At 33.5% G+C, this 14,988-nt stretch overlaps 1 protein-coding gene across 1 annotated transcript in view; it reads right to left on the bottom strand.

Moving 5' to 3' along the window:
* The window catches only part of LOC124354222 (leishmanolysin-like peptidase), an 83,549-nt gene that overhangs the window by 14,307 nt on the left and 54,254 nt on the right, over window positions 1–14,988 (bottom strand). The window contains exons 9-13 of the mRNA XM_046804522.1: window positions 11,781–11,863; window positions 9,591–9,708; window positions 8,773–8,951; window positions 1,008–1,208; window positions 159–384 (exon numbers count right to left, since the gene is read on the bottom strand). Coding sequence (XP_046660478.1) covers window positions 159–384; window positions 1,008–1,208; window positions 8,773–8,951; window positions 9,591–9,708; window positions 11,781–11,863 — 807 coding nt within the window. The remainder of the gene's footprint in view (window positions 1–158; window positions 385–1,007; window positions 1,209–8,772; window positions 8,952–9,590; window positions 9,709–11,780; window positions 11,864–14,988) is intronic.

Genomic DNA, 14,988 nt, shown 5'->3' on the forward strand with positions numbered 1-14,988 from the left:
CACTTTTTAATTGATGTAAAGGCAAATTGTATTTTTGAAAACTATTCAGGTTATGATTTTCTGAAACCTCCTGTTATCTATTTGTAGGTTACACTTCACTAACTTTACATCCTGTCTCCTTATGTTCAATGACTTTCAGTGATAAGTAAGACACTTACCTCGAAGACTCTCTTCTCCCAGTGTGTGAGTGCAGTACCTTCCTCCCCTTGATCCTCCAGCTCGGCTCCTTCCAGCGTAGAACAGTTGAAGTGGTCGCGCACCTCTTGTACAACCCGTGGTGTGACCATCAACTGCACCTCGCGGTCCACCACACCTCCATGAACACGCCAGTTGCGGCGCACCACAGTCTGAATTACCTTCTCGCTCCACTGCCTCGCTTGGAGCCTGCCACAGATATCCACGTGACTAAGTGAATCCCACAGATATGGTAATAATCTTGAGATGACTACTGATATATATATTCTTGATCATTAAGAGCCAATATATTCCTTAATTCTAGATATCATGCCCTGAAAAAATTCTTACTTGTATTATAAATTTCAAGATCCAAAGTGTACTAATATTAAAATGATTTAAACCTTCCCCTATCCAATATCCTAAAGATTACAGAAGAGGGTTAAATTCAAATTAAAATAAATTTACGCTACAGTGACACATTCATGTGGTAGGCAGTTTGTAACTATCGTTTTTCCATTACCTGTTGCCAAAATATTAACTGGCCTGGATAATTAATTAACTCACCTGATTGTTAAATATTAAAAATTGTGTAGTGTAGATTAAGTGGCCAATTATGGCATGTTAATGCCTTCCTTTCTGTTGCAAACATTATAAAACTTCTTTATTTAAATATATAATCCCATACAATATTTTATTAGAAGATTGCATGTTTGGGCAAAATTTGAAATTTAAATTAGACTCCAAAGGCATTTTATCTTTTCAATTAGATTGAATGCTAGAGATATTGTTATATATTACTAATGAAAACAATGGTATGAGTTGCATGACACCTCTCGTTCAGCAGAGGCTTGCCGTTGTCCTCCCGTGGTGTGAGAGGGTTGCCATCGGCATCACGGTAGAAGGCGAACAAGCTGACAGAAAAGCCGAGAGCGTGCAGGATCTCATGTTTAACAGTGGAGAGCAAGATCTCCAGCTCTTGTGGTTTGGTGCTGATGCTGTCCGGACAGAGGTTGGCGTGTCCAGCAATCGGCCTGTCAACAGAAAAACATCTCTGTACGAAGCAAGGAATATTCATTTTCTTAATTACTCAAAACTAAATTTATGTTGCAGCACTAAGATGACGATCCCAAAGCACGGTGGATCAACCGAGTCATCTACACATAATGGAGATATGGTGGGAAGGGTTGATTCAATGCGAATGTTGAGTTTAGCTCCAGTTCACCTTCCTCTTACGTGATGCATCAGATTTCAAATGCTGCTCGTAAGAGGAAGGTGAAGTGGAATGAGGTAAACTAACATTCATGTAGAAAGTTTTTCAACTTTCTGGACACTTTGATGGTGGCAACATTCTACATCTACATTCTACAACTCATGATGTATGTGATGGCAAAAATGTATCAAGGAATAGTTTTCCATTTGAGTACAATAAAAGTTGTCCCTATAGTTATCTTCTTTATAGTTACTATAAGAGAAACATCTTTATACATTGTGAAAATACTGTTCAACAACGGGAAAATAATTTTTAACAGTTTATTTCTTTCACAATTAACTTAAAGCTGCAGTTAAAAATTACAACTGACCACTTTACTCATGTAATAAAGTGCTGCGACGGACGCTTACTGATAGTAACCCAGCAGCCCTAAAGGTACTTGACTTGTGTTGCAGTGAAGGTGTTAACAACTTATAATGTAGCTAGAGATATATCACAGTTTAACACATTAACTGTGGCAGACCCACACATATACTATCCCGGCTATCCTAGAGTCTATATATGACTCGTGTCGCAATGAATGTGTTAAAGAACATGTTTCCTTCGTAATCTAACAAAATTTAGATTAATGAAATTTTAAATTTAGAGTATAACACCTAGAGACCACCATCAACAAATATTCAGTAGATACGGGCAACTTTGCATTGAAACATGAAAGGCTGTTCGTGAAGCCAGTACATTTCAATGCCTGGAGACAAGACTAGCAAAAACAAAGATCTGACAGTGCATGATGCTCCTCTTAATACCAGTGAGACAGAGGTATTTCTCAAGTATAAAGGCTGGAAAAAGACAGAGAATTAGTGACAAAGGTAGTGTACATAGTTCACTCCTTCACAAGGGTGAGATAAAAAAAGAATAATCAGCAAAACTGATCCGTATGAAGTCTAGTTACCAGGTGAGGCAGAGAGAGGGCTCTCAGATAGTCGGCTCCTTTCGCACCAAGAAATATTGATTTATTATTTATTATTTGCATGTAAAATCAACTGGGAGATAACAAAAAGACCAATATGTGCCTTTTTTTGCCACACTTTTTCATAACTATACCCTTTGGAATCTATATGCCTTCAAATTTTGAAGACTACACCATTTCATTCATATATTAACTTCCACTATTTGATCATTTATTGTACTATATCATAATATATATGAGTTTGTAAGGTATTTTCATTGCAAATTTTATATATTACTTTAAGGCTTATTCAATCAATTTTAGAGGAAGGTCTCTTTCAAAATGGGCAATATTTTATGTTGATAAATTTATAAATTTAATTTTAAAAATCTACAGATCTCTCATAAAAAATTAATTTCTCCCATTTTTCGACTGAAGGAGACGCTTTTTAAGGAATATATCATTTTAAGGTTGGTAGGTGTAGTGGTAGCCCTGGTTGGTGGTGATGGCGGAGTAGGAATATGACTGCAATGATGCATCGTAATGTTGGAAAACCAACTAGGGGATACATACAAATTCTGATTGAACCTTTCTCTGACTGAATATTGTAGTTGGTGCTTAAAACAATTTTTCTGAATTTGAGGAGCTCTAGCTTTGAATTTTTCATTATTGGTCAAAATATTTTAGAGTAAACAAGTCTTAATAACGGAAACATAAAAATATCGGATATAACATGTCTAGAGACTACAGGTTAGACATTACCATTATTTTGTATTAATTACTTATAGCAGGCAAAAGTGTAAGGAGAATTAATTTTTGGAATGTGTCATTTCAGTATTGTTCTACAGTAGAATGTAGATGGTACGTAATTTCCCCAGAGTCTGTCGCTATGTTGCATCTGAAATATTAATTTAATGCATTCTGTCACACCCCTGCATTGTCCCTAGAGATATGAGGGTGTCTGGGTACTGTTGAAATATTTAGCTCAAAACACGATTGAAAATACTTTTAAAAGGGCACGCAAGAGCATTTCTGCAACACTTTTTAAAAAGTTGTAATTTTCTATTCATACCTATATTATTTCTAAATACCTAAACTCTTAAAGTGTTTATTGAGTGATAGTAATTAATAGTTAGTTATGTAGGCCTACTTTGCATAAACTTTAAAGTTTGTTCATAAAATAAGAAAAGCATTTAAAAAAAATACAAAGCATATTATTATTATTATTATATTTTTACGCATTTGAGAACATAATACAAAAATATTAAATCCAACAAATAAATTCCATGCATATATTTAGGAGGAAGCTGTACTGTAGGAAATTGGTCTTGAATTTTTATTCCATAAGTTAAATTTAAAAAAACACTTTAAGATCTTATTTATAATACAGAATTGTGAAGATATTTAATTGTTAAAAGAATGATTAATAATTATCCCTCATACAATGAAATAAAAGAATTTTGTATGTGTTAAAAACAAATAAAAACTTGAAAAAGGTAAAGAAGTTTGCATGTGGATTACTGATCCCCTACAGTTTTAAGATAACAAGTAAAAGTAAAAATGTATATGTATGTGGTTTTTATGGGGTTAAAAACTGGTGCAGCAAGCTCTTTCAAATATAATACATTGATATGTGTTCAAATAATGAATTTAGTAAAACACGAGTTCTAATTATTTTAATTCAGATATTAAAGGACTTAATGAGAAAAACAACTTCAGATCAAAAGTGACATCAAATCATTCTCAGGCAATGTTTATGATTAATCAGGATAGTTAGATATGTTAAAACAATAATGAATTCTGTCTCAGGAAGTACAGTGTTATAACCCTTGGAACTTACATTGTGAATGAACACAACTGTAAGGAATCTGATAAACTCTCAGTTCCGAGACCTACTCTTGATTTGTTTGGATATCACATTACTGCTGCACAGTCTGTAATATTTAGCTTAATATCAGCTAATTAATGAAGCTAGCTTAATTACTTTATGAATTAACATAAATGTAAGGAATCTGATTAACTCTCAGTTCCGAGACCTAGTCTTGATTTGTTTGGATATCACATTATTGCTGCACAATCTGTAATATTTAGCTTAATATCAGCTAATTAATGAAGCTAGCTTAATTACTTTATGAATTAACATAAATGTAAGGAATCTGATTATCTCTCAGTTCCGAGACCTACTCTTGATTTGTTTGGATATCACATTACTGCTGCACAGTCTGTAATATTTAGCTTAATATCAGCTAATTAATGAAGCTAACTTAATTACTTTATGAATGAACATAAATGTAAGGAATCTGATTAACTCTCAGTTCCGAGACCTACTCTTGATTTGTTTTGATATCACATTACTGCTGCACAGTCTGTAATATTTAGCTTAATATCAGCTAATTAATGAAGCTAGCTTAATTACTTTATGAATTAACATAAATGTAAGGAATCTGATTAACTCTCAGTTCCGAGACCTACTCTTGATTTGTTTGGATATCACATTACTGCTGCACAGTCTGTAATATTTAGCTTAATATCAGCTAATTAATGAAGCTAACTTAATTACTTTATGAATGAACATAAATGTAAGGAATCTGATTAACTCTCAGTTCCGAGACCTACTCTTGATTTGTTTTGATATCACATTACTGCTGCACAGTCTGTAATATTTAGCTTAATATCAGCTAATTAATGAAGCTAGCTTAATTACTTTATGAATGAACATAAATATAAGGAATCTGATTATCTCACAGCTCTGAGATCTACCCTTGGTTTGTTTAGATACCACACCACTGCTACACATGTCTTTAATACTATTTAGCCTATGATCAGCTAATTAATGAAGCTAGGTTAATGACTTTATGAATGAACACAAATGTAAGGAATCTGATTAACTCAGAGGTCCAAGATTAACTCTTGGTTTGATTGGATACCACACCACTGCTGCACGTCTTTGATATTTAGCTTATTATTTGGTAATTAATTAAAATTTAATGATTACTTACGAACAATATTGTACTTTATTACCATCAAAGACACTACTTGTTTCATTGTCCATATACTGCCAAGAATCCAGTATCCAGTATGACTGGTAAACTTGCCTACTATGTGTGTACAGTATTATGAAACAGCTGTCTGTCACCTATGACTTCTTACAGTTAGCTATGTGACAAGGAATTGTAAAGAGAGATATCTAATCATTTAATTTATTTGTATGTGAAATCATTAAGGGGAGTCGGATGACCCCCTGGGTCAAAATTTTCAATTTTATTGTTTTGCTAAATTTAGTTTTAAATATATTCCTATTTATTTTAAAACAAATCCGTTGAGTCAAACTCAATTTACATCACTTTTTTATAAAGCAATACATGGAGAGTTTTTCTGTGGTTTTGTCGCAACAAGCCGTCATTGTCATGCTAAAACTTTGTTATAGTACTGTGTAAGCGCTGTGGTACAGTGATTTCATTTTCTGAGGTTGGTACTAACTCAGCTGTCACCCAACAATACAGCTGTTTTGTTGTTTTATTTTTTTATATTAATATTATTAATATTTATTCTGATTAGTTTTTCAAAGGTGTTGTTGATTTTGAATTGGTTAGTGACATCCTAAGTTTGCTTTATTACTTTTTAGTAAAAATGCCTAGATCATCTAAAGTGTATAAAAAGCGTAAAGCCTATATGTCTAGGTAATCGTAAGGTTGTGGTTGTTCGTGATGAAAATAATGATGAAAGTGCTGGAAGTGATCATGATTCTGTGGATCTTAGTGCTTCTCCTAGGCCTACCCCACCTCAAAGTGATGTACATCAAAAAAATTCTTCAAGTATGAAAAAAATTGGTGAGAATTTGGCATACTACCAAGACTATTTAGGTAATGGTGAAAATATATGACTTGGTCAATTTGAGGACTGTTCAAAACTTACTCGGTAAAATAGCTGTATTAACACATTGTGGAGCAAAACTGGATCTTGTTGCAAAAGATAGATTAGGCTTAGGTTTCACAGTAGAAATAATGTGTGTTAACTGTAATTTTTAGTGTGAAAGAATCAAACAGCCCAGCACTAAAGCACAGGAAAGGGAGAAATAAATGTTAGGTTAGCCTACGCTTTTCGTTGTGTTGGCGTAGGTGAGCAGGGCGCTCGAAACCTTTTGTGGAGTAATGAACATGCTCCTCCAGCTTCATTCAAGTACTACAATAATGTTCTTTGTAATGCTACCAAGGAAGTGAGCTTAGAATCTATGAAAACATCAGCAGAAGAAATCAGTACAAGTAGAAATTAGTGAAAATGATGATGCGAGTGATGAGTCTAGGGATATATAACTGTTGCACTGGATGGCTCTTGGCAGAGACGAGGCCATACCTCACAAAATAGAGTTGTGACTGCAATTAGTGTTGCTACAGGTAAAGTAATAGATGCTCAAATACTGTACTATCTATTCATTGCAGATGCCCAAAGAGGTTTGAAAAAAGAACATTTAGATAGCTGTGCAGCTAATTACATGGGATCCAGCGGAGGTTTGGAGGTAGCCGGAGTGGTTGATATTTTTTAGGCGGTCAAAAACACTACATAACGTCAGGTACAAAAATTATCTTGGTGTTGGTGACACTGCGTCTTACTCTACTGTATCACAATTGAAACCATATGGGCCTGAATTTATAATTGAAAAAATTAGAATGTGTCGGGCACGTTCAAAAAAGGATGCCTACTCGCCTTCTCAAACTAAAAAACAAAAAATGCAAGCAAGAACTCTCTGACGGCAAAACAATAGGTGGTCGTGGAAGACTTACTGGAGCTGCTATCAAACAAATAGCAATTTACTACGGATTAGCCATTAGACGAAATACCGGTAGCCTACAAAAGATGAAAGAAGTCGTATGGGCTGTTTATTTTCATTTGTGCTCCAGTAACCAACATCCAGCACACGGACTTTGCCCAAAAGGAACAAGTAGCTGGTGCAAGTTTCAGAAAGCAAAAGAAAATAAGGACATTTATGATCATGATTCACATTTTCATTTTACCTGACACTGTAATGTCTGAAATAAAACCTATTTTCAAAGATTTTAGTGTCTCCAGAACTTCTAAAGAAATGTTTTGTATGGAGGCACTCAAAATCCGAGCGAGTCGCTCAATAATATGATCTGGTCTCGCATTTCCCAAAAGGACATTTGTGATGAGGAATACACTCGAGTTTGGTGTGTATGAAGCCTTGGCTTGTTTTAATTTGGGAAACATAGCCAGATGTAAAGTCTTAGCAAATCTAGGCATTGTTCCGGGAGTGAACTGTGTTAGTGCCCTTAAAAAAACTGGACGAAGCAAGAATCGCAAAGGCTCAGAAAGCTATAGAAGAATTAGAGAGAAAGTGTAGACAAAGCTCTACATTAGCAAAAAGGCGTTTGGGAAGATGAGTATGAGGCAGAGGAAGATGCAGACAATCCAGCATATGGGGCTGGAATGCACTGAGGTAGGTTTATGTTTTGCATTAGACTAGGCTTTAACTTTAAATGCGATTTCCCGAAAGTTTAGATTTTTTCCACTTATGTACCTTTTTCTCAGGAACCACTAAAGATATCTTTACAATTTTTTTTTTCACTTGATGGGAAAATTAAGGAGCACACTTTGACCCGGGCTTTTAGCAAAATTCTCATAAAAAAATTTTTTATTTACAGCTTTTTTACAAAAAACCTGTACTTTTTTAATGTATTTAAAAAAAAAATCCTAACCATACTAATTTTTTGAATGACTTAAAAACCCCGGGTCAAAATCTTAATAAAAGTAACTACAAAAAAATCATGTTGATATCTTAAATAGTTTTTGAGAAAAAGGTACACAACCTCATCAAATTAACATTGGCAGCATAGGGCCATCCGACTCCCCTTAAAAGATTTAATAGCTATACTGAAATTTTTGTTTAAGAGCTTTGTTGTGAAAAACTATTAAAATATTTATAAGTGGGTGTTGAACATTATCAAACCATACTTATTACTAACACTCACTGCCAGCTACATAAACATAAATCATGGAAAAAATTACTAAAGAGGGAAATAAAAGAAAATATGGAAATAGTGCTGGTACTCAAAAAGCACTCACAGCCCTGATGATCACTTTGTTTCATCTAGTGAAGTCAAAATGTCTGCCTTGGGAATCCTATTCATGATTTATCGTAAAAGCTGAGATGTATATAGATTTTAAAGCACACAGCTAATAATTATATTCAATTCATACATTGTAATATCAATAAATACAACAAAAATCGCACAAATATGTACTTGTTGAGTATGGACTCTTGCTGGCAGTGTGTAGCATACGCTACTGTGAGGCCGTTATTGCACCACTCTGTCTCCATGGCACTCAAATAGAAGACTAAGTTTAAGTCCCCTATGCCTGAGCCCACACTAGGATCCTGTACCCCACAATCTACCCCTGTGGCATTACACAATCTTACCTGTCGAGTACGGCCTCTTGCTGGCAGTGTGCAGCATATGCTACTGTGAGGCCCTTATGGCACCGCTCTGTCTCCATGGCACTCACATAGAAGACAAAGTCTGCATCCTCGATGCCTGGGCCCACACTGGGATCCTGTACCCCACAATCCATCCCTGTGGCATTACATGTCCGGCACACCTGAAACCATACACAAGTACATTATCCTCCTCCACAACAGTAGGACATAATTTACTTGCTTCTATACACTTCAACATCAGTTTAAGATGGAGCTAATGGTCTTTTAGTGTCACAGACTTATAACACTGCTGGTCTGTACCGAGTGAGAATAAATAGATGTCTAAGCCTCTCACCGCAGTCAACTAAAGAAACGGTCCCTTAAGGGATGAAAAATAGATTAAAAAAACAGAATTGTAGGGATTTAAAGAAGTAGAATTCCTCCCCAAAGACAGCTAAAGATAAAGATATTAATTCTTTACAGTATATAACCCCAGTATATGAATTATGCCGGATAATTTGCTTGAGTAATATTTCATCAAAGAATTTAATCTTTAATCAAAATATATTAAAAACTTGCCATTTCCTTAATAATTCATATAGAAACATGCTGTAAAAATTTATATCCTTATCATCACTTTTTGTAATTTCAGGACACTTTCAATTAATATTTTAAATGTTCACACACTTGCAAAATAGTTAAACAAATTTTATTATATTCCTCCTGTCTTAAGGGAAGGTATGTTAAAGGGCAATGACTAAAAATCTACATCAATATATTACCGACAGTATCAGTATAGGAGAAACGGTTAGCATACTCACTTCTAAGTGCTCCTCAGGTACTTGCACCTCCCCACACATTGTCTTCTCCTCACAAGCATTCTTGCAGTAGGAGTATGGATCTCCTTTCCTGTAGAAAACCTGGTTGTTCTCACATTTCCTGTAGGAAACAAAACAATGGCTGTAATAAATCTACATTTTGTTGAAAGTAATCAGAATATCAGATGTTGTAATAAAATAAAAATTAACCTACTATTATAAATATTTTTATTGTTTCTTTATTTAATTTTCATGTAGCTACTTTAAAGTGAAACTTTATTTTTCTCGAAACATTTATCACCTCAAAAAGTAAAGGTAAGTAAATAGAATTAAATGAAAATCAAATTCTTATATTGAACATAGAAGTAATTGAATTCTCACTCAGTTAATTACATTTTTCAAAATTATACATACGTTTGGACACCAGTAACCAATAGCAAATAATTTAGGGTTCTTGTTAATGAAGAATAAATTATTAAGATAAAAATAGTATTTTTTGAATCAAATAAAAGAATATTACACTTTTGTGCATGTATGAAAACATTTTACAAAGTTGTAAACAATTTTTATAAGCCACTTCCATACTCATTGGGTACCTATTAATCTGTGTTAAAACTCAGCAATTTTAGCATTCTCTTCAATCAATCAGTTTATTTTAATTTAATCTCTTTGTCCCTGATTCCATAATCGTAGCATCTGCCTTGCTAACTTAGTCAGGGAAAGTTGTTTTGGTGTGCAAGAGATGTACATGAGTGAAAGTGACCTTAAATAAAGATCTACTAGTAGTTGTGTGTAGTAATAGTGTTGACTTACTGGCTAACCTTTTTATGTTTGTATTACTTACAGATACTTAGCTTTACAACTAGTAATTACATTAATTAAAAACAAAGGTTACTGATAAATTACAAAACTATACCAATACATACTGGTTATCATCCTCTAACAATATGTATTATATGTATTATAAATGCGAAAGTGTCTTTATTTTTGTTTCGCTTTTACGCATAAACTATTCAACTGATTGTACTGAAATTTTACCTGGACATTCTTAGGAACATTCTATGGTATGAATATAGGACTATTCTTATTTCGAAATCCCTGTGGGCTATACCCCACTGGTCTTTAAAGAAGTAAATAAATCCCATATTGGTCACTAAAGATGTGAAATATTAATTGAAAGGGCCTGTTAAAAATGTAATCAACTATTTTGTGTAAACATTGTTCTATAACAGCACAATCTTATGTTAATAAATTTAACCACTACTTTCAATTTGTTTACATTTAAAGTATTTAAATTCCATTAGTGTCTTTTTATTTCAGTATTTAGTTAAGTATGTATCTACCTCAGAAAATGTCCAAAAACATGAGATGTTTAGAATTTGTCTGTGAAGACTCCCTTTGAAATAGTTGGCAAGAACTATGCGAGATGAAAGTTCACTGGATTGTGCTTTTGAACTAATGTTCAATTTCCAATTTTTAAAATCTTTTTATAAAGTATCATTGTTAATGTACTTTTAACTGTGATACGGTACGTATTTGGTTATATAGAACATAAAAGTACTAAGAAGGAATAAATTAGAATGGATAAATATACACTTTTTAACATATTTTCTTGATAGTAGCACCAAGGAAATCTCAACATTGGCGTTGGAAATATAATTCACTCAAAACAGAACTGAATTCTTACGGAGGAAAGATCTATTAAATTGTGTGCGAAGCCATGGGTAACTGTTAGTATGTATATAAAAAAACTAAATGAATTTATAGTATGACTGCTCAGTAAAACATTAACAATTCATTCCTTTCATCTTATGTGTTATCTGATCCTGTATATAATGTGTCTATTATATGAAAGTATATTACTTAAAAATGCATAACTCATACTTCATGTTAAAAACATAATTCCATACGGTATGTCTATTTGTGATTTGAAAACTTCAATTAGACGTTAAAATCAAAAAAACAAAAAAAACTTTTATGCCATTTTTACTGATATAATAGAAAAATATTTCAAGAAGCACCATCTATAGATATATATATATATATATATATATATATATATATATATATATATATATATACATATATATATTAGATAACTAACTATTTTTTAACAAATTTGCATTTTTTATTGCAAATTTAAGTTAATTTACTTAGAAACTAATGTTGTTTGCAGACAATACAGTGACTAACCTGTTGAGACGGATAGCGTTTCCAGTCTTCCGCACCATAAGCGCCTGCTCCCAGAAGTGCACCGCCTCGGGCAGCACAGTGTTCTGTAACACACAAGTAGTCAGGCTCTACTAACCTATACATTGACTTTGTACCGAGCAAATGTTTATTTTAATGCAGGATACCTGTAAGCATCAAATAATGGTTTTCTTTTCACAACTTGAGGTGGCTAATATCAGAACCAAAAGATATCCAAAACTGTGATAAGACTATTGAAAATATTATAGGCATAACTTCCTGGAAGGAAAGTGGTTATTTCTTTATTCAGAAAACAACCATTCTGTCAATATACTATGTGCCCCCAGAGTCTCTCCTCTTCTTTACCTTACAACTTTGGAAAATTTAAAAATCTTCTTTCAGAGTTATTCACCTGGGGACGTTAATTAATTTTAAAAAATATCTGCCACAAAATCTTTAAAATGAGGAGGCAATGGATGGGGTGATGGCTAAAATAATGTTTAATCGTTTTCAATATGGGAGTTTTTTAAAGGATTTTTACCAATCATCCAACTGTAAGATACCTTACATTGAAAGTCATGTCGTGACAAACGAAGAATTACGGTGGTACAAATTAGAAGTCACTACTTGTAAGTTGACTCTATCGAGCATTGTTTCACTTGAAGTCAGAATTTTACCTCAGTTCAAACTATGACTTGGATAAAGTAGTCAGAAATTGTTTTTTTTTTTAAACCCGGTAACAGACAAATATTTAAAATGGAGCCTTCTCAAACAAAACAGAAATTTTATCATATCCAGCACTCAAAAGAGAAACGTTTTATGGATGGAGATGTGGGTAAAAAAAAACAAAAATGAAAAGAAGGAACACTATTATATAAAACAACACCATTATATTATTGGGTTCAAACAAACAATACAGAATTTCGACAGCACTTATTGACCACTTGAGAATGAGTCTAGCATTTCAAACCAACCAACATTAAATGAAAAGAAAAAAACACTGATATTATGAAAATGAAAGCAATACCATTAATACTTCTGAAAAGGAGATTACTGAAGAACCATCTGAAGTATGCTTCGAAGATCACAGAGATTTATTAAGAAACCAAAATATTATCATGACGAATACTAAAGGGTAAAAGAAAGCAGAGGAGATACCTTGATAATATAAAGTAACAATATCATATGTTTTATGTTGTGGTGTTTATTGTTGGTATTATCATTTGGAGTTCACAATTGCAACTTGTATCTTTTCACTTTATTTAAAATTCTTAAAACATTACAACTCCACTCAACATTATAGGGGAAAGGTGGGTTATTTTTAAGTCTATAAAAAGTTTTCAATTAATTTGATTATATTTCCCCTAGAAAAATTATAAAAAGCCCATGCATAAATCAGGTAAAGGAGGGAGGGAGAGAGGAAGCTTTTTGATAATTTTTTTAATGAAACTAGGAAATAATCTTTAAAAATTGCTTAGTTTTGAGAGTGTGTTACTCTTATTTGTAAAAGGTAAGCAAATAAAGAAAACCAATGGAAGAATCAGTGGCCATGATCAAAGGTGTTAAAACATAAACCCTGAGTTAAATGGTGGATTTAGGCTTAGTAAATAGGAGTTAATTGGAAAAACGTTGTTAATTTGAGGTATCTCAGAAATTCAATTGAGCAGGTGATGAAAGCAGCCCCCTGCTGAGCTACTTGCAAATTGCCAATTAACTTCACCAGTAGGGGTATTTCCAGCACAATAAATTCGCTTCTCAACACACAATAAAATTGAACCATGCTTCATGGTCACAATAAAATAATACTATCCATGAATGCTGAGGGAAGCATTATTGGAAATTGCGATAGTATTGATTAAACTGGGTGGGTTTTGGAAGCCTTCAACATAATTGGTAGGCAATATTTTCACTAGCTGTGTGCATCTTGCCGAGCATTTATTGTAGGCGTTGAGGATAACAGAAAAACACGAAGAATAACTTCTTGAGGCAACTGCTTATCAATGTACAACACTATACTATAATTCGTTTACGACTTTGTAAGAATGAATCCCATTTATTTATAGAACACATAAATTTACCTACTTGTTCAACAAAAAACACATCAGTAAAATTCTTAGAAATTTAATAAAATGTAATTCCTGGAATAAGTATTGTTTAGAAATTTCAAAATTTCGACAGATTCCCACCTGTTTTGTAACTTCTTTTTGTTTGTGGTGGTAATAATACTTTAAAATGAGTAATTAAATATTATAATGTACGGCAACACACTTTCTTTAATCTTTCTAATTTCTTTTAATTTCTTATTTAAAAAATAAGCAAACGTTTTTCACAATGAGCGATAGCAACAGTTGAAGAATCAGTGTTTGGTTTATTCTTTAGTAGAATAATAATACATTATAACATGTGGCAGCACCGTTTACGTAGAGCAAACGTAACAAGATAGTCTTTCTAGTCAAAAGCAAGTTCACCAAAAATTCCAAGTGATGCTTAGGAAAGCAAAAGGGAAGCTTGGAACTGAAATACTATGTTGACACAAACCACTTCCAATCAGAGAGATCTATGACTTGCACTCTTACATATATGGAATTTATATTAGTAGTACATGTTTAGCGATTTATAAAAGGGCACGAAGATTAAGCAAAAGATAAAGGACAGATCAGCTCTCTTATACTGTTGTATTACTCTCAAGCTTCTGATTCCATTAGTTATGAGATGTTGCTAGCTAAGGTAAATTATTATGGCTTCGGTGAAGGAGTATGGATAAAATCATATTTAGTTCAAGTACAGTAGGTCACTAAACTTGGCAATGAGACATCTCAGCCTCTCTAAATCTCGGGGTGTTCCTCAGGTTAGTTGCTTTGGACCAGTCCTGCTTAACTTGTACACATCTGATTTTCGCAGCTGTGAACAATATTGTTCCGCTTGACTCTCATATTACATTTTCTGATCATGTCGCTAACGCCTCGCAGCGTGCTCTTGGCAGATTGAGGGGCCTGACAGGTTTAGAGCACTGTTGCCGGTATCTACCAAGCTTCTGCTCAAGCATCCATTTGTCCTGGCGAAATTTTATTACTGCTATCCGGCCTACGGAAAAAGCATCTCGACGGGAGACATTGATAGAATCCAAAAAATCCAAAATTCAGACATCAATCTCCGTCTTTCTCTATGTCTTCTTTCTGGGGTGCTGCCAACATGTTCCCAGTGGAAGTGG

This window comes from Homalodisca vitripennis, chromosome 1 (assembly GCF_021130785.1).
Source record: "Homalodisca vitripennis isolate AUS2020 chromosome 1, UT_GWSS_2.1, whole genome shotgun sequence".
NCBI classification, from domain to species: Eukaryota; Metazoa; Arthropoda; class Insecta; order Hemiptera; family Cicadellidae; genus Homalodisca; species Homalodisca vitripennis.